Raw genomic sequence first — 20145 nt, 5'->3', positions numbered from 1 at the left:
ACGCTGTGGGTTTGTAAATGTCAATGACAAGAGTCATATCAGTAGAAATGGCTCAGTACAGTTTATTGCACATCAGTATAGAACATGTACAGTACATAGAAGGTTTAAAGGAGCATAAGTATCATTAACTTTTGAGAAATCTACAAAAGACATCAGTAAATCAGATCTGCCTTTATTGTTAAAATTGTACATAAGTCAAAGGTTCAGCTTGGTGAGGATTCGACCTGCTGTGCATGTTTGAGGAGGAAACCCACCCAAACAAACCCACCCAGAGAGACATACAAACTCCACACAGACACACAGTGAATCCTTCTTGCTGTTAGGTGAGAGTACAAACCACTCTGCCACTGTGCCACCAGTAAATCAAGATCATCTTTAAAACGCTTTAGTAACATTGTCACCTGATCAACCCACATTAGAAGGCAAAACAAAGAAAGAAAGTGGAAAACATTCAAGACAATAAGACTTGCTCTTCTCCTCTGATCATAAGCGCACATAAAGAGTCTCTGAGCGATGGGTCACATGACTTTACAGACGTGGGCGCTGCTCGGGCTCTTGGCTCTGATCACGTCTGGGCCGAAGCTGAGGCCTTGGAAAGCGCTGAGCAGGTTGAAGCCCTCGTCCTTGGCGGTTGCTTCAGGATAAATGATCTTGGACAGCTCCTGAGGCAGTGCCACTTTAGTCCTGACTGAGCTCAGTTTGTACGAGTCCTGAGGGTCCTGTCCACAAACGAGCCACAATCTCATCAGCTTTAGACAAACAGAACTAACACGTCATATACACTGGTAAAAGAGACGGTTTTACAAGCACAAAACTGCAACACCTTTAATAAATAATGTCTACGGCAGTAATAAGCACCAGTTATTTGTTTATGGGCACTTATATTTCCCACTTTTCGTAAATTAACACACACATTTGGGGTTATTAATGGCTTATTAACATTTGTAAGGTATTATAAGCCATCTAGTACATGCCTTATAAGTGCATTAGTAACTTGTGCTTATTAAGGCCTTATAAATAGTTTACTAAGGAACCTTATTTTGAAGCGTTACCCAAAAGTTCCTCTAACCATGTTGCTGCATAAGAACCTATGATAATGATAATGACTTGAATATATATATATTATTCATTACAAGCCAAACAACAAATCAATCCGCCAAACTTTAATTATAAAGCGCTTTTCAGACATATATAATAAACACGCTTCACTCACGCACACAACGCAGCTCTACTTTTGTTTTTGTGCTACATTTAAATGCACAGAGTAAACATTGTGTGCTTTTAGTCAGAATGATCGTGTTTTTGCTGTACAAATTAACAAAAGAATCTCCTGAAAAAATGACAAGTAAAGCGTAGTGTAGTCTGTCAACTCACACACTACATTCACAGGAGTGCGAGGGGCATAGGAGTGAAGCGTGTTGCCCAAGGACACAAGAACAGAACGCACTGGCCCGAGAGGAAACGAGTAATAAATTGCACACCTCAGACAGTTTGTATTTCCTCCTGAAGTGCGCTCTCATGGCAGCTCTCTCCGTGTTCTTCTGCGCGTTCATGGCTTCCCTCAGTTTCCTGTCGACACACACACACACACACACACACACACAGCTGACAAACGGCTCACACTTTTCCCCCGTGAGGTTGTGAGTGTCAAAACAGGTGCCCGCGAATGTACCAGGATTAACACTTCAGCCGTAACAGATGTGAACGTGGCCTGACTCCACACCCTTCTGTCCCGTTCTTCTTCTGATTTTTCTATTATCTTGCAGTAAAAATGTAAACGCCGACTTGCAAATGAACGTTTCGTAACCGTGACAGCTGAAGGTCCCATTCGCTTTCATTCATACATTTAAAAAACTGCATTTCTGCGTCTGGCGGGTGACTAAAGCGAGGACACATTCAGTCAGGTTGTAGTGCAAGCTCGTCCGCGTGGCTAAACGGTCCCGTCGGCGCTCACCTCTCCCTGTCGAGGTCGGCCTGGTAGGGGCACGGCAGGGTTTGTCTCGGAGGGTCCTGCCTCCTCCTGGCGCCTGGACCTCGGGCTCTCGTCGTCCTGTGTCCAAAGGAACAGGCGTTGTCAGGTCAGTCTTGTTTTGTAAATGTAAGACAGAATCAAATATCGACTATAGCGCTGCAGCTATAACGGTCATTTTCATAATCAAATAATTCACTCATCGATTAGTGTCATGGAATTAGACAAACACCAGATGCTATTCCGTAACACATAGAGAACACAATTGAACTTAGAATATGAAACAACACAGAAACATCAGACATTTGTATGCCATGCATGGGAGAAAACGCGGGGACTGATCACGCAGGCTGTGGTAAGCAGCCTGGCTGACCCTCCTGCGTCTCACCCTGTTTTTTCCCATGCTGGTTGGTTTTATTAGATATTCTGGAATAGGCGGGTCACATTTCTCATTGGTCAGCCTCACATCAAGGCACTTGGTATTTTTCCGTAGAGATAAAGCCTGCAAAGGGGGGTGCAACTCCCCCCCCCTGGGGCAACATTCTTTGGCCCATCTTTACGATACCTTCACAAACAAATGCAGTTTGTCACACACCCGTTCTTCTCTGAGACTAATGATGCAGATAAAATATCACTATTATGCAGATAAAATACATCACAGAAATATACTCATATATTCACATTTTATCACAATTAGTTGTTTGGAATGCTTAAGTCGCATGATGAAAAGGTTTGGAGCTGAAGTGAAGCGCTTGAGGAGCACGTTTATGGACAAATGCACTAAATTTTCACCTTTTTTATGCAATTGCAACTCAATTTTGGAACCTATAGAACTCGTTAACGATTATTCGACCACTAAATTAGTTGATGGTTACTTCAATGGTTGCAATTAGTAGCAATTAATCAATTAACTGATTTACCATCATCACTGGTACAATTCACTGAAGTCACTTGCTATTCAATCTGTCCATATCTGTCCATATCTGTCCATATCTGTCCATATTTGTAAATTATCAGAGCACTTACTCTACATAATAGTTTTGTACATGTTTCATAAGTATTTATCTTTCTTCATTGTGGGACAAATAAAGACTCTTCTCTTTTTATTATTAATATATTCGCCTATTCTTTTCCTGTGGCCTGGTTCCTTAATATTGCTATGGATTATTTTGAGAGTAATTTTGTACATTATACCTTTACTTCCTTGTTAAGTCAATGTGAAAATAGACTTATGACAATCCAGACATTTGTGTTAGTGTTACTCCTTGTACCTTTCCATGATTCTGAACTTCACCATCAAATATTTTACTGATTTGTCCGTCAGATTACACCAGTATTGAGCTGTGTACTTTGTTACTATGTTACTCTTGCTCGTCGTGAGTACCTGTCGTTGTACATGTGTCCGGAGCAGAGCCTCTTCTCCTTCGGCCCCAGCACGCAGCTCGTCAGCGTCCTCATGGGCTTCCGGAGGGACTTCTTCACTTTCTCCACCGACTCCATGGAGCTCCGTCGTAATCACCGGCGCTCAGGAGGAGAAGTGCTGGCGCCTCGTGCTCATGTTGTGATAAGCCGGGGCGCAGGCGCCTGATTGGGGTCGAGGGCTGTGGAGGAGAAGACAAAGTCAGACGGGGCTCAGATTTCAGAGCCTACGCCGCGGAGGTCATGGAGCAGAAGAGGTCATGACGACTGCTCCAGGGCTCCATCGTGTGTGGAAATATACAAACATTTACACTGTAGCCTGGTTTATTCTATAGACTACATGTCAAACTTGTGTTAACCTTTATAAACCATGAAGACTTGAGTCAAAATTAACAAAAGTTTATTCAATTCAACTACATAATGAAAACCCTAACTTCTAACTCCTTAATTGAGTTGTTATAAAGCCTTAATAATTCTTAATAAACTCTTTGTAAATGATCAGAATCAGAAAAAGGTTTATTACCATTGCTACATAGGAACTTTGAACAATGATAAAACAACCTATATAAAGTCAAAAAGAAAAACAATTTTAATCTGCTATAGGATTAAAAAAAGAAAAAAAAGAAGAAGAATGAAGTAAGTCTTTGATAATTCTTTATGCTACTAAAGGTGTAGCTACCAACAATTATTTAAATCATTAAAAAGCCAGGTCTAAACATTAAAATGTTAAAATAATACATTTCATAAGAAAGAACAGGTACAGCCATGCATATTATTTATGTGTCTTTCATCAGACAAAATCCTTATTTCTGTGATTACTTAACATTCTGATCATAAAACATTTGCGCTGACACTTCTTTCTCACAATCTTGCCTGTTTCTGCTCCTTTAAAACATTCAGAAACACAATGAGCATGTATTTGTATATTATTTGTATATTTGAGCAATGCCTTACACAGATACACTTGTACACAGCCCTGGATGTGTCACTCGCTAAACGATAAATCACAAATCCTCACATTTGCTGAGTCTGTTTATGGAGCCTATGACAGCATAATATGAAGAGTATGTGCAAGAAAATATAGACCTGCTGCTCATTTGTGTTGTTTATTTTAGTTACCAGACGGAACAATAAGAACAGATTATTACTTATAATGTACTAGTGACTGGGCCGTTTTAGAGCACAACAAGCACGTTTACCTGCCCCGTCTCCACGAGGAGGCGACTTTTCTGGAGTTATTGAATAGATTTACAGATACATTTGATGCCGCATTCCAGGCCAAGCAGATGGCAGATCCTCCACTATAAAAGTCGCACAGTGCAGCTTTTAAATCATTTAGAGTCTATTCCTGAAAGTTTAATCGTCACATCACGTGTTGCAAAAGTAAATAAATGAATGAAACAATGAATGATTAAATAAATTAATAAATAAATAGATAAACTCTGAGTTACCCACAAGTGTCCAGAGTCGGTCCAGCGCTCAGAGCATGAAGTCCAGATGAACCAGCAGCAGACGCCAGTGGAAGTATTGAACCTGTGGCTTTGGCTGAAAAAGATGAAAAGACTGGTTTGTTCGGGCTGTTTAGTGGATTACTTTTGCGTTCCCGCCTCAACTCGACTCTGCGCCTCAGATTAACACCCGGGGGACTTAATGAGGGGAAATCTCGTTAGCCGCGGCAGGGAAAGGCACGGTGACTCACGCGTCGGTGATCGCGGGCGCCGGCTGTTGTCATGGGGACGGCGCAGTGTGATGTCATTATTGTGTCTATGTCTAAATTAGACACGATAATGATGTGTGAAGATGATTTGGTTTGAAATAAGGCAATATATCTAAAAAATGAAATAAAAGCATGGGTAAAAGTCAATATTTCAAGAATTACTTTGATTTGAGACTTTTTTGCTCCCCAGATTTTTGAAGTAATGAAAAAACGTACAGAGAAAACACAGAACACCAAAGACGACAGAGATGTACAGATATTTAACATAGTCCAACACATGAAGTTCGGTTTAAATGTCCCGATTGGTCCAAATTGTGTCAAATTTGTCCATTTTCAAATTGAATCTGAATGTAATTTCCTCGTCATGATGTCAGTCCCGTTCTTTGTTGGTTGAGTTTTTGTCTTCCATTTCCTTTTTCAGGCCTTTTTCACTGCTGCCAGAAGTGTGTTCCAGAAGTATCCACTCAGGGACCATGGCAGGAGTTTTAAGGCCCACAATAAGAGTGGGACTTTCTACAATGACATGTCGTTAGCCTCATTGCAGAATTCTCCTTTTTTTTACAAAGTTTTCAGGAAAATAGAAAAAACACTTTACACTTTTTAGCTGTAGAAGACACAGTCAGTGACACAAATGTTTGCCATAAAAATGTACCAAAATCAAGACTTACTTATTACTTAATTAAAGCTATTTTAACTTTTATTCCTGCAGTGATGAAAAGCCACTCTAAAAATAACATTGGCCGATAATTTAGATAGAAAGAAATATATTGTCTAGGTTCAATAACAAATATATTTTTTATTCCAGTCTATTTACCAAAGTATTTGCTGTGTTTTATGTCATGAGTTATTTTGAGTTTCTACATTTCGATACTGAGGTGGCTCTGGATGAACTGCTGCAGCCCGGAATGGAAGACAGGAAAAGAAACGGTGGTGAAAGCTGTACAGTGATGAAAGCTGACATAAGGGAAGTCTGGGAGGGATTACACCCAAAACAAACACAAAAGAAGACAACAACAGAAACACGCCAAATACACAAATCGTATCAAAATCCTACGTGCACAACATAGTAATCTGCAAGAGGTGAGAAGTGCGATGTGTTCCTCCAAATGTTTAAAACAAAATCCACTCCACATCACAGTGCAGTCCTGTAGCAGTAACATTCTACGTGTATAGTTTATTTTACTGATGTGAATACGCAGATTTAGGTGGTAATCTCCCTTCAGAGTACGACGTTTTCACACGCTCTGAAATCCACCAAATCACCAAAGTTCTTGACCCTCACGTGATGTCTTTGAACGGCCAGCTCTTCCTTGTCAGAGGAGAGTCGGGGTTAAGGAGTTCTTCGGTTTAAAGTGGGATTAACTCAAGTGGCCACGCCCCTTTTATAAACCAACACCGACTGAGCTGGGACTAGTGCGTTGTCATGACATCCATCCAAGCACTCGCTCTGGCGTCGTTTCGTACTGTTCAATCGATGAATAAGAAGGAATAAATGTGCCTGATGTCAGTGTTTGTGTTTTACCACTATGAAATCACGAAAAGGCAAAAGGTCCGCGGCCCGCACATTGTGAACCACGGGCATTTTGTGATATGATAAAACACAATGGCAGATGGCTGTTCTTAAAAAATATCTAAAAACAGTCCAATTTCAGATGAATGAGGCAGAAAGATGGTAGATTTTTAGAGCAGTAAACAATGAGGAGCTGCGTGTTAAAAGGGTTTTATAATGCTACAAGAAGCTAAATCGTTTATGTATAGCGTAAATAATGATATATCTTTTGGGACGTTGTGTGTGAGTGCAGTATTCACAGTATTTGTCATAATGTAGGGTCTGAAATCTGTGTAGAGTCACTTCATGCGGTGTTTTCCCTAATATAGTCTCAGTATGTAATATAGTCTCAGTGTCTGTATATAATATAGTCTCAGTATATAATATAGTCTCAGTGTCTGTATATAATATAGTCTCAGTATATAATATAGTCTCAGTGTCTGTATATAATATAGTCTCAGTATATAATAGTGTCAGTATATAATAGTGTCAGTATATAATATAGTCTCAGTATATAATATAGTCTCAGTATATAATATAGTCTCAGTATATAATAGTGTCAGTATATAATAGTGTCAGTATATAATATAGTCTCAGTATATAATATAGTCTCAGTATATAATAGTGTCAGTATAAAATATAGTCTCAGTATATAATATAGTCTCAGTATATAATATAGTCTCAGTATATAATATAGTCTCAGTATATAATAGTGTCAGTATAAAATATAGTCTCAGTATATAATATAGTCTCAGTATAAAATATAGTCTCAGTATATAATATAGTCTCAGTATATAATATAGTCTCAGTATATAATATAGTCTCAGTATGTAATATAGTGTCAGTATATAATATAGTCTCAGTATATAATAGTGTCAGTATATAATATAGTGTCAGTATATAATATAGTGTCAGTATATAATATAGTCTCAGTATATAATATAGTGTCAGTATATAATATAGTCTCAGTATATAATAGTGTCAGTATATAATATAGTCTCAGTATATAATAGTGTCAGTATATAATATAGTCTCAGTATATAATAGTGTCAGTATATAATATAGTCTCAGTATATAATAGTGTCAGTATATAATATAGTGTCAGTATATAATATAGTGTCAGTATATAATATAGTCTCAGTATATAATATAGTCTCAGTATATAATAAGGGAGTGTCTGCAGAGCCGCGGCACGCGGCCGAAACTGCCATGTTATTTTTGTGCCGGCCGCGCACCGCAGCTCCTGAAACTGCGCTGCTATTTGATCGCAATTTAGCGCCGTTTTAGACCGCACCAGGTTAGGGTTAGGTTTAGGGTTAGGGTTAGGGTTAGGGTTAAAGTTAAGGTTAAGGTTAAGGTTAGGGTTAGGGTTAGGGTTAGGGTTAGGGTTAGGGTTGAGGTTGAGGTTGAGATTGAGGTTGAGGTTAGGGTTAGGTATAGGGTTAGGGTTAGGGTTAAAGTTAAGGTTAAGGTTAAGGTTAAGGTTAAGGTTAAGGTTAAGGTTAGGGTTAGGGTTAGGGTTAGGGTTAGGGTTGAGGTTGAGATTGAGGTTGAGGTTAGGGTTAGGTATAGGGTTAGGGTTAGGGTTAAGGATAAGGTTAATTTTAAGGTTTGGGTTTGGGTTAGGGTTAGGGTAAAGGGTAAGGGTTAGGGTAAAGGTTAGGGTTAGGGTTAGGGTTGAGGTTGAGGTTGGGGTTGGGGTTAGGGTTATTGTTAGGGTTGGGGTTACGGTTAGGGTAAGGGTTATTGTTAGGGTTAGGGTTAGGGTAAGGGTAAGGGTAAGGGTTAGGGTAGGGTTAGGGTTAGGGTTAGGGTTAGAGGGTTAGGGTTAGGGTTATTGTTAGGGTTAGGGTAAGGGTAAGGGTAAGGGTTAGGGTAGGGTAGGGTAGGGTTAGGGTTAGGGTTAGGGTTAGGGTTAGAGGGTTAGAGGGTTAGGGTTAGGGTTAGGGTTAGGGTTATGGTTATGGTTATGGTTATAGGGTAAGGGTTAGGGTTGAGGTTGGGGTTGGGGTTACGGTTAGGGTTAGGGTTAGGGTTGAGGTTGAGGTTGAGGTTGAGGTTGAGGTTAGGGTTAGGGTTAGGGTTAGGGTTAGGGTAAGGGTTAGGGTTGAGGTTGGGGTTTGGGTTGGAGTTAGGGTTAGGGTTAGGGTTGAGGTTAGGGTTAGGGTTAGGGGTTGAGGTTGAGGTTGAGGTTAGGGTTAAGGTTAGGGTTAGGGTTAGGGTAAGGGTTAGGGTTAGGGTTAGGGTTAAGGTTAAGGTTAGGGTTAGGGTTAGGGTTAGGGTTAGGGTTAGGGTTAAGGTTAAGGTTAGAGTAAGGGTAAGGTTTGGGGTTAGGGTTGAGGTTGAGGTTGGGATTGGGGTTGGGGTTGGAGTTGGGGTTAGGGGCATAGGGTTAGGGTTATTGTTAGGGTTAGGGTTGAGGCTGGGGTTGGGGTTATGGTTAGGGTGAGGGTTAGGGTTAGTGTTAGGATTAGGTTTGGGGTTAGGGTTAGGGGCAGAGGGTTAGGGTTAGGGTTATTGTTAGGGTTAGGGTTAGGGTTGAGATTAGGGTTAGGGTTAGGGTTAGGGCTAGGGCTAGGGCTAGGGTTAGGGGCAGGGTTAGGGTTAGGGGCAGAGGGTTAGGGTTAGGGTTAGGGTAAAAGGTTAGGGTTAGGGTTGAGGTTGAGGTTGGGGTTAGGGTTAGGGTTAGGGTTGAGGTTGGGGTTGGGGTTACGGTAAGGGTTAGGGTTAGGGTTATTGTTAGGGTTAGGGTTATTGTTAGGGTTAGGGTTAGGGTTAGGGTTGGGGTTATGGTTAGGGTAAGGGTTAGGGTTAGGGTAAGGGTTAGGGTTGAGGTTGAGGTTGAGGTTGAGATTAGGGTTAGGGTTAGGGCTAGGTTTAGGGTTAGGGTTAGGGTAAGGGTAAGGGTAAGGGTAAGGGTAAGGGTTAGGGTTAGGGTAAGGGTAAGGGTTAGGGTTATTGTTAGGGTTAGGGTGAGGGTTAGGGTTAGGGTTAGGGTAACCCTTTTTCAGGCCTTTTTCACTGCTGCCAGAAGTGTGTTCCAGAAGTATCCACTCAGGGACCATGGCAGGAATTTTAAGGCCCACAAAAAGAGTGGGACTTTTTACAATGATATGTCGTTAGCCTCATTGCAGAATTCTCCTTTTTTTTACAAAGTTTTCAGGAAAATAGAAAAAACATTTTACACTTTTTAGCTGTAGAAGACACAGTCAGTGACACAAATGTTTGCCATAAAAATGTACCAAAATCAAGACTTGGTTAGGGTTAGGGTTGAGGTTGAGGTTAGGGTTAGGGTTAGGGGCAGGGTTAGGGTTAGGGGCAGGGTTAGGGTTGAGGTTGAGGTTAGGGTTAGGGGCAGGGTTAGGGTTAGGGGCAGGGTTAGGGTTAGGGTTAGGGTAAAAGGTTAGGGTTGAGGTTGAGGTTGGGGTTGGGGTTAGGGTTAGGGTTAGGGTTGAGGTTGGGGTTACGGTTAGGGTAAGGGTTAGGGTTAGGGTTAGGGTTATTGTTAGGGTTAGGGTTAGGGTTATTGTTAGGGTTAGGGTTGGGGTTGGGGTTACGGTTAGGGTAAGGGTTAGGGTTAGGGTTAGGGTAAGGGTTAGGGTTAGGGTTAGGGTTGAGGTTGAGGTTGAGATTAGGGTTAGGGTTAGGGCTAGGTTTAGGGTTAGGGTAAGGGTAAGGGTAAGTGTAAGGGTTAGGGTTAGGGTAAGGGTTAGGGTTATTGTTAGGGTTGGGGTTGGGGTTACGGTTAGGGTTAGGGTTAGGGTTAGTGTTAGGGTAAGGGTTAGGGTTAGGGTTAGGGTTGAGGTTAGGGTTAGGGTTAGGGTTAGGGTTAGAAAACCCTTTTTCAGGCCTTTTTCACTGCTGCCAGAAGTGTGTTCCAGAAGTATCCACTCAGGGACCATGGCAGGAGTTTTAAGGCCCACAATAAGAGTGGGACTTTCTACAATGATATGTCGTTAGCCTCGTTGCAGAATTCTCCTTTTTTTTACAAAGTTTTCAGGAAAATAGAAAAAACATTTTACACTTTTTAGCTGTAGAAGACACAGTCAGTGACACAAATGTTTGCCATAAAAATGTACTAAAATCAAGACTGGGTTAGGGTTAGGGTTAGGGTTGAGGTTGAGGTTAGGGTTAGGGTTAGGGTTAGGGTTGAGGTTGAGATTGAGGTTGAGGTTAGGGTTAGGTATAGGGTTAGGGTTAGGGTTAAAGTTAAGGTTAAGGTTAAGGTTAAGGTTAAGGTTAAGGTTAAGGTTAAGGTTAAGGTTAGGGTTAGGTTTAGGGTTAGGGTTAGGGTTGAGGTTGAGGTTGAGGTTAGGGTTAGGTATAGGGTTAGGGTTAGGGTTAAGGATAAGGTTAATTTTAAGGTTTGGGTTTGGGTTAGGGTTAGGGTAAAGGGTAAGGGTTAGGGTAAAGGTTAGGGTTAGGGTTAGGGTTAGGGTTGAGGTTGAGGTTGGGGTTGGGGTTAGGGTTAGGGTTATTGTTAGGGTTGGGGTTACGGTTAGGGTAAGGGTTATTGTTAGGGTTAGGGTTAGGGTAAGGGTAAGGGTAAGGGTTAGGGTAGGGTTAGGGTTAGGGTTAGGGTTAGAGGGTTAGGGTTATTGTTAGGGTTAGGGTTAGGGTAAGGGTAAGGGTAAGGGTTAGGGTAGGGTAGGGTAGGGTTAGGGTTAGGGTTAGGGTTAGGGTTAGAGGGTTAGGGTTAGGGTTAGGGTTAGGGTTAGGGTTAGGGTTAGGGTTATGGTTATGGTTATAGGGTAAGGGTTAGGGTTGAGGTTGGGGTTGGGGTTGGGGTTACGGTTAGGGTTAGGGTTAGGGTTAGGGTTGAGGTTGAGGTTGAGGTTGAGGTTAGGGTTAGGGTTAGGGTTAGGGTTAGGGTTAGGGTTAGGGTTAGGGTAAGGGTAAGGGTTAGGGTTGAGGTTGGGGTTTGGGTTAGAGTTAGGGTTAGGGTTAGGGTTAGGGTTGAGGTTAGGGTTAGGGTTAGGGGTTGAGGTTAGGGTTAAGGTTAGGGTTAGGGTTAGGGTAAGGGTTAGGGTTAGGGTTAAGGTTAAGGTTAGGGTTAGGGTTAGGGTTAAGGTTAAGGTTAGAGTAAGGGTAAGGTTTGGGGTTGGGGTTAGGGTTGAGGTTGAGGTTGGGATTGGGGTTGGAGTTGGGGTTAGGGGCATAGGGTTAGGGTTATTGTTAGGGTTAGGGTTGAGGCTGGGGTTGGGGTTATGGTTAGGGTGAGGGTTAGGGTTAGTGTTAGGATTAGGTTTAGGGTTAGGGTTAGGGGCAGAGGGTTAGGGTTAGGGTTATTGTTAGGGTTAGGGTTAGGGTTGAGATTAGGGTTAGGGTTAGGGTTAGGGCTAGGGCTAGGGCTAGGGTTAGGGTTAGGGGCAGGGTTAGGGTTAGGGTTAGGGTTAGGGGCAGAGGGTTAGGGTTAGGGTTAGGGTAAAAGGTTAGGGTTAGGGTTGAGGTTGAGGTTGGGGTTAGGGTTAGGGTTGAGGTTGGGGTTGGGGTTACGGTAAGGGTTAGGGTTAGGGTTATTGTTAGGGTTAGGGTTATTGTTAGGGTTAGGGTTAGGGTTAGGGTTGGGGTTATGGTTAGGGTAAGGGTTAGGGTTAGGGTAAGGGTTAGGGTTGAGGTTGAGGTTGAGGTTGAGATTAGGGTTAGGGCTAGGTTTAGGGTTAGGGTTAGGGTAAGGGTAAGGGTAAGGGTTAGGGTTAGGGTAAGGGTAAGGGTAAGGGTTAGGGTTATTGTTAGGGTTAGGGTGAGGGTTAGGGTTAGGGTTAGGGTTAGGGTAACCCTTTTTCAGGCCTTTTTCACTGCTGCCAGAAGTGTGTTCCAGAAGTATCCACTCAGGGACCATGGCAGGAGTTTTAAGGCCCACAATAAGAGTGGGACTTTCTACAATGATATGTCGTTAGCCTCATTGCAGAATTCTCCTTTTTTTTACAAAGTTTTCAGGAAAATAGAAAAAACATTTTACACTTTTTAGCTGTAGAAGACACAGTCAGTGACACAAATGTTTGCCATAAAAATGTACTAAAATCAAGACTGGGTTAGGGTTAGGGTTGAGGTTGAGGTTGAGGTTAGGGTTAGGGGCAGGGTTAGGGTTGAGGTTGAGGTTAGGGTTAGGGGCAGGGTTAGGGTTAGGGTTAGGGGCAGGGTTAGGGTTAGGGTTAGGGTAAAAGGTTAGGGTTGAGGTTGAGGTTGGGGTTGGGGTTAGGGTTAGGGTTAGGGTTAGGGTTAGGGTTGAGGTTGGGGTTACGGTTAGGGTAAGGGTTAGGGTTAGGGTTATTGTTAGGGTTAGGGTTAGGGTTATTGTTAGGGTTAGGGTTGGGGTTGGGGTTACGGTTAGGGTAAGGGTTAGGGTTAGGGTTAGGGTTAGGGTAAGGGTTAGGGTTAGGGTTAGGGTTGAGGTTGAGGTTGAGATTAGGGTTAGGGTTAGGGCTAGGTTTAGGGTTAGGGTTAGGGTAAGGGTAAGGGTAAGGGTAAGGGTAAGTGTAAGGGTTAGGGTTAGGGTAAGGGTTAAGGTTAGGGTTAAGGTTAGGGTTAGGGTTAGCCATGAGGCTATAACAGGCTATAAGAAAAATGCCGCGGTCCCTGTAACTGCGCGGCTCTCCAGCCACGGCCATATAATATAGTGTCAGTATATAATATAGTCTCAGTATATAATATAGTCTCAGTATATAATAGTGTCAGTATATAATATAGTGTCAGTATATAATATAGTGTCAGTATATAATATAGTCTTAGTATATAATATTGTCTCAGTATATAATATAGTCTCAGTATATAATATAGTCTCAGTATATAATATAGTGTCAGTATATAATATAGTCTCAGTATCTAATATAGTCTCAGTGTATAATATAGTCTCAGTATATAATATAGTCTGAGTATATAATATAGTCTCAGTATATAATAGTGTCAGTATATAATATAGTGTCAGTATATAATATAGTCTCAGTATATAATATAGTGTCAGTATATAATATAGTCTCAGTATATAATATAGTTTCAGTATATAATATAGTCTCAGTATATAATAGTCTCAGTATATAATGTAGTCTCAGCATATAATATAGTCTCAGTATATAATAGTGTCAGTATATAATATAGTCTCAGTATATAATATAGTCTCAGTATATAATATAGTCTCAGTATATAATATAGTGTCAGTATATAATATAGTCTCAGTATATAATATAGTCTCAGTATATAATATAGTCTGAGTATATAATATAGTCTCAGTATATAATAGTGTCAGTATATAATATAGTCTCAGTATATAATAGTCTCAGTATATAATATAGTCTGAGTATATAATATAGTCTCAGTATATAATAGTGTCAGTATATAATATAGTCTCAGTATATAATAGTGTCAGTATATAATAGTGTCAGTATATAATATAGTCTCAGTATATAATATAGTCTCAGTATATAATAGTGTCAGTATAAAATATAGTCTCAGTATATAATATAGTCTCAGTATATAATATAGTCTCAGTATATAATATAGTCTCAGTATATAATAGTCTCAGTATATAATATAGTCTCAGTATATAATATAGTCTCAGTATATAATATAGTCTCAGTATATAATAGTGTCAGTATAAAATATAGTCTCAGTATATAATATAGTCTCAGTATATAATATAGTGTCAGTATATAATATAGTCTCAGTATATAATAGTCTCAGTATATAATATAGTCTCAGTATATAATATAGTCTCAGTATATAATAAGGGAGTGTCTGCAGAGCCGCGGCACGCGGCCGAAACTGCCATGTTATCTTTGTGCCGGCCGCGCACCGCAGCTCCTGAAACTGCGCTGCTATTTGACCGCGTTTTAGCGCCGTTTTAGACCGCACCAGGTTAGGGTTAGGGTTGGGTTTAGGGTTAGGGTTGAGGTTGAGGTTAGGGATAGGTATAGGGTTAGGGTTAAAGTTAAGGTTAAGGTTAAGGTTAGGGTTAGGGTTAGGGTTAGGGTTAGGGTTAGGGTTAGGGTTGAGGTTGAGGTTGAGGTTGAGGTTGAGGTTGAGGTTAGGGTTAGGTATAGGGTTAGGGTTTGGGTTAGGGTTAGGGTTAAGGATAAGGTTAAGTTTAAGGTTTGGGTTTGGGTTAGGGTTAGGGTAAAGGGTAAGGGTAAGGGTAAAGGTTAGGGTTAGGGTTGAGGTTGAGGTTGAGGTTGAGGTTGGGGTTGGGGTTGGGGTTAGGGTTAGGGTTATTGTTAGGGTTGGGGTTACGGTTAGGGTAAGGGTTATTGTTAGGGTTAGGGTTAGGGTTAGTGTTAGGGTAAGGGTAAGGGTAAGGGTTAGGGTAGGGTTAGGGTTAGGGTTAGGGTTAGGGTTAGAGGGTTAGGGTTAGGGTTATTGTTAGGGTTTGGGTAAGGGTAAGGGTAAGGGTTAGGGTAGGGTAGGGTAGGGTAGGGTTAGGGTTAGGGTTAGGGTTAGGGTTAGGGTTAGGGTTAGAGGGTTAGGGTTAGGGTTAGGGTTAGGGTTAGGGTTATGGTTATAGGGTAAGGGTTAGGGTTGAGGTTGGGGTTGGGGTTGGGGTTACGGTTAGGGTTAGGGTTAGGGTTAGGGTTGAGGTTGAGGTTAGGGTTAGGGTTAGGGTAAGGGTTAGGGTTAGGGTTAGGGTTATTGTTAGGGTTGAGGCTGGGGTTGGGGTTATGGTTAGGGTGAGGGTTAGGGTTAGTTTTAGGGTTAGGTTTAGGGTTAGGGGCAGAGGGTTAGGGTTAGGGTTAGGGTTATTGTTAGGGTTAGGGTTAGGGTTGAGATTAGGGTTATGGTTATGGTTAGGGCTAGGGCTAGGGCTAGGGTTAGGGTTAGGGGCAGGGTTAGGGTTAGGGTTAGGGGCAGAGGGTTAGGGTTAGGGTAAAAGGTTAGGGTTAGGGTTGAGGTTGAGGTTGGGGTTAGGGTTAGGGTTGAGGTTGGGGTTGGGTTTACGGTAAGGGTTAGGGTTATTGTTAGGGTTAGGGTTATTGTTAGGGTTAGGGTTGGGGTTATGGTTAGGGTAAGGGTTAGGGTTAGGGTAAGGGTTAGGGTTGAGGTTGAGGTTGAGGTTGAGATTAGGGTTAGGGCTAGGTTTAGGGTTAGGGTTAGGGTAAGGGTTAGGGTTAGGGTTAGGGTAAGGGTAACGGTTAGGGTTATTGTTAGGGTTAGGGTTAGGGTTAGGGTTAGGGTTAGAAAACCCTTTTTCAGGCCTTTTTCACTGCTGCCAGAAGTGTGTTCCAGAAGTATCCACTCAGGGACCATGGCAGGAGTTTTAAGGCCCACAATAAGAGTGGGACTTTCTACAATGATATGTCGTTAGCCTTATTGCAGAATTCTCCTTTTTTTTACAAAGTTTTCAGGAAAATAGAAAAAAACACTTTACACTTTTTAGCTGTAGAAGACACAGTCAGTGACACAAATGTTTGCCATAAAAATGTACCAAAATCAAGACTTGGTTAGGGTTAGGGTTGAGGTTGAGGTTAGGGTTAGGGTTAGGGTTAGGGTTAGGGGCAGGGTTAGGGTTAGGGTTAGGGTTGAGGTTGAGGTTAGGGTAAGGGGCAGGGTTAGGGTTAGGGTTAGGGGCAGAGGGTTAGGGTTAGGGTTAGGGTAAAAGGTTAGGGTTGAGGTTGAGGTTGAGGTTGGGGTTAGGGTTAGGGTTAGGGTTGAGGTTGGGGTTACGGTTAGGGTAAGGGTTAGGGTTAGGGTTAGGGTTATTGTTAGGGTTAGGGTTAAGGTTATTGTTAGGGTTAGGGTTGGGGTTGGGGTTACGGTTAGGGTAAGGGTTAGGGTTAGGGTTAGGGTTAGGGTAAGGGTTAGGGTTAGGGTTAGGGTTGAGGTTGAGATTAGGGTTAGGGTTAGGGCTAGGGTTAGGGTTAGGGTTAGGGTAAGGGTAAGGGTAAGTGTAAGTGTAAGGGTTAGGGTTAGGGTAAGGGTAAGGGTTAGGGTTAGGGTTATTGTTAGGGTTGGGGTTGGGGTTACGGTTAGGGTTAGGGTTAGTGTTAGGGTTGAGGCTGGGGTTGGGGTTATGGTTAGGGTGAGGATTAGGGTTAGTGTTAGGGTTAGGTTTAGGGTTAGGGTTAGGGGCAGAGGGTTAGGGTTAGGGTTATTGTTAGGGTTAGGGTTGAGATTAGGGTTAGGGTTAGGGTTAGGGCTAGGGCTATGGCTAGGGTTAGGGTTAGGGGCAGGGTTAGGGTTAGGGTTGAGGTTGAGGTTAGGGTTAGGGTTAGGGTTAGGGTTAGGGGCAGGGTTAGGGTTAGGGTTGAGGTTGAGGTTAGGGTAAGGGGCAGGGTTAGGGTTAGGGTTAGGGTTAGGGTTATTGTTAGGGTTAGGGTTAGGGTTATTGTTAGGGTTAGGGTTGGGGTAGGGGTTACGGTTAGGGTAAGGGTTAGGGTTAGGGTTAGGGTTAGGGTAAGGGTTAGGGTTAGGGTTGAGGTTGAGATTAGGGTTAGGGTTAGGGCTAGGTTTAGGGTTAGGGTTAGGGTTAGGGTAAGGGTAAGGGTAAGTGTAAGGGTTAGGGTTAGGGTAAGGGTAAGGGTAAGGGTTAGGGTTATTGTTAGGGTTGCGGTTACGGTTAGGGTTAGGGTTAGTGTTAGGGTTGAGGCTGGGGTTGGGGTTATGGTTAGGGTGAGGGTTAGGGTTAGTGTTAGGGTTAGGTTTAGGGTTAGGGTTAGGGGCAGAGGGTTAGGGTTATTGTTAGGGTTAGGGTTGAGATTAGGGTTAGGGTTAGGGTTAGGGTTAGGGTTAGGGTTAGGGTTAGGGTTAGGGCTAGGGCTAGGGCTAGGGTTAGGGTTAGGGGCAGGGTTAGGGTTAGGGTTGAGGTTGAGGTTAGGGTTAGGGTTAGGGTTAGGGTTAGGGGCAGGGTTAGGGTTAGGGTTAGGGTTGAGGTTGAGGTTAGGGTAAGGGGCAGGGTTAGGGTTAGGGTTAGGGGCAGTGGGTTAGGGTTAGGGTTAGGGTAAAAGGTTAGGGTTGAGGGGTTATGGTTAGGGTTAGGGTTAGGGTTAGGGTTGGGGTTGGGGTTACGGTTAGGGTAAGGGTAAGGGTTAGGGTTAGGGTTAGGGTTAGGGTTAGGGTAAGGGTTAGGGTTAGGGTTAGGGTTAGGGTTAGGGGTAGGGTTAGGGTTAGGGTTAGGGTTAGGGTTAGGGTTAGGGTTAGGGTTAGGGTTAGGGTTAGGGTTAGTGTAAAAGGTTAGGGTTAGGGTTGAGGTTGAGGTTGGGGTTAGGGTCAGGGTTGAGGTTGGGGTTGGGGTTACGGTAAGGGTTAGGGTTAGGGTTATTGTTAGGGTTAGGGTTAGGGTTGGGGTTATGGTTAGGGTAAGGGTTAGGGTTAGGGTTAGGGTTAGGGTAAGGGTTAGGGTTGAGGTTGAGATTAGGGTTAGGGTTAGGGCTAGGTTTAGGGTTAGGGTTAGATTAAGGGTAAGGGTAAGGGTTAGGGTTAGGGTAAGGGTAAGGGTTAGGGTTATTGTTAGGGTTAGGGTTAGGGTTAGAAAACCCTTTTTCAGGCCTTTTTCACTGCTGCCAGAAGTGTGTTCCAGAAGTATCCACTCAGGGACTATGGCAGGAGTTTTAAGGCCCACAATAAGAGTGGGACTTTCTACAATGATATGTCGTTAGCCTCCTTGCCTAACCCTAACGTTTTTAGGAAAATAGAAAAAAACATTTTACACTTTTTAGCTTTAGAAGACACAGTCAGTGACACAAATGTTTGCCATAAAAATGTACCAAAATCAAGACTTGGTTAGGGTTAGGGTTAGGGTGAGGGTTGAGGTTGAGGTTAGGGTTAGGGTTAGGGTTAGGGTTAGGGTTGAGGTTGAGGTTAGGGTTAGGGGCAGGGTTAGGGTTAGGGTTAGGGGCAGAGGGTTAGGGTTAGGGTAAAAGGTTAGGGTTGAGGTTGGGGTTAGGGTTAGGGTTAGGGTTGAGGTTGGGGTTACGGTTACGGTTAGGGTAAGGGTTAGGGTTAAGGTTATTGTTAGGGTTAGGGTTATTGTTAGGGTTAGGGTTGGGGTTGGGGTTACGGTTAGGGTAAGGGTTAGGGTTAGGGTTAGGGTTGAGGTTGAGGTTGAGATTAGGGTTAGGGTTAGGGCTAGGTTTAGGGTTAGGGTTAGGGTAAGGGTAAGTGTAAGGGTAAGTGTAAGGGTTAGCGTTAGGGTAAGTGTAAGGGTTAGGGTTATTGTTAGGGTTGGGGTTGGGGTTGGGGTTACGGTTAGGGTTAGGGTTAGGGTTAGTGTTAGGGTAAGGGTTAGGGTTAGGGTTGAGGTTAGGGTTAGAAAACCCTTTTTCAGGCCTTTTTCACTGCTGCCAGGGTTAGGGTTAGGGTTAGGGTTAGGGTTGAGGTTGAGGTTAGGGTTAGGGGCAGGGTTAGGGTTAGGGGCAGAGGGTTAGGGTTAGGGTTAGGGTAAAAGGTTAGGGTTGAGGTTGAGGTTGGGGTTAGGGTTAGGGTTAGGGTTGAGGTTGAGGTTGGGGTTGGGGTTACGGTTACGGTTAGGGTAAGGGTTAGGGTTAGGGTTAGGGTTATTGTTAGGGTTAGGGTTATTGTTAGGGTTAGGGTTGGGGTTGGGGTTACGGTTACGGTTAGGGTAAGGGTTAGGGTTAGGGTTAGGGTTAGGGTTAGGGTTAGGGTAAGGGTTAGGGTTAGGGTTAGGGTTGAGGTTGAGGTTGAGATTAGGGTTAGGGCTAGGTTTAGGGTTAGGGTTAGGGTAAGGGTAAGTGTAAGGGTTAGGGTTAGGGTTAGGGTAAGGGTAAGGGTAAGGGTTAGGGTTATTGTTAGGGTTGGGGTTGGGGTTACGGTTAGGGTTAGGGTTAGGGTTAGGGTTAGGGTTAGGGTTAGTGTTAGGGTAAGGGTTAGGGTTAGGGTTAGGGTTGAGGTTAGGGTTAGGGTTAGGGTTAGAAAACCCTTTTTCAGGCCTTTTTCACTGCTGCCAGAAGTGTGTTCCAGAAGTATCCACTCAGGGACCATGGCAGGAGTTTTAAGGCCCACAATAAGAGTGGGACTTTCTACAATGATATGTCGTTAGCCTCGTTGCAGAATTCTCCTTTTTTTTACAAAGTTTTCAGGAAAATAGAAAAAACATTTTACACTTTTTAGCTGTAGAAGACACAGTCAGTGACACAAATGTTTGCCATAAAAATGTACTAAAATCAAGACTGGGTTAGGGTTAGGGTTAGGGTTGAGGTTGAGGTTAGGGTTAGGGTTAAGGTTAGGGTTAGGGTTAGGGTTAAGGTTAGGGTTAAGGTTAGGGTTAGGGTTAGCCATGAGGCTATAACAGGCTATAAGAAAAATGCCGCGGTCCCTGTAACTGCGCGGCTCTCCAGCCACGGCCATATAATAGAGTGTCAGTATATAATATAGTCTGAGTATATAATATATTCTGAGTTTATAATAGTGTCAGTATATAATATAGTCTCAGTATATAATATAGTCTCAGTATATAATAGTGTCAGTATATAATAGTGTCAGTATATAATATAGTGTCAGTATATAATATAGTGTCAGTATATAATATAGTCTTAGTATATAATA

At 42.8% G+C, this 20145-nt stretch overlaps 1 protein-coding gene across 1 annotated transcript; it reads right to left on the bottom strand.

Moving 5' to 3' along the window:
• Positions 1-507: 507 nt before the first annotated feature.
• On the bottom strand, positions 508-3543 carry LOC140374294 (complexin-3-like). Its single transcript, XM_072461147.1, has 4 exons — positions 3366-3543; positions 1955-2050; positions 1482-1569; positions 508-719 (listed from the first exon to the last, which is right to left on the bottom strand). The coding sequence occupies exons 1-4, from the start codon at positions 3467-3469 to the stop codon at positions 519-521; spliced, it is 489 nt and encodes a 162-aa protein (XP_072317248.1). The 5' UTR covers positions 3470-3543; the 3' UTR covers positions 508-518.
• Positions 3544-20145: the final 16602 nt, after the last annotated feature.

This window comes from Eucyclogobius newberryi, unplaced genomic scaffold (assembly GCF_026437365.1).
Source record: "Eucyclogobius newberryi isolate DKJ021-1_F unplaced genomic scaffold, fEucNew1.0.hap1 SCAF_3, whole genome shotgun sequence".
NCBI classification, from domain to species: Eukaryota; Metazoa; Chordata; class Actinopteri; order Gobiiformes; family Gobiidae; genus Eucyclogobius; species Eucyclogobius newberryi.
This window is presented reverse-complemented; position numbering and strand designations above follow the sequence as displayed.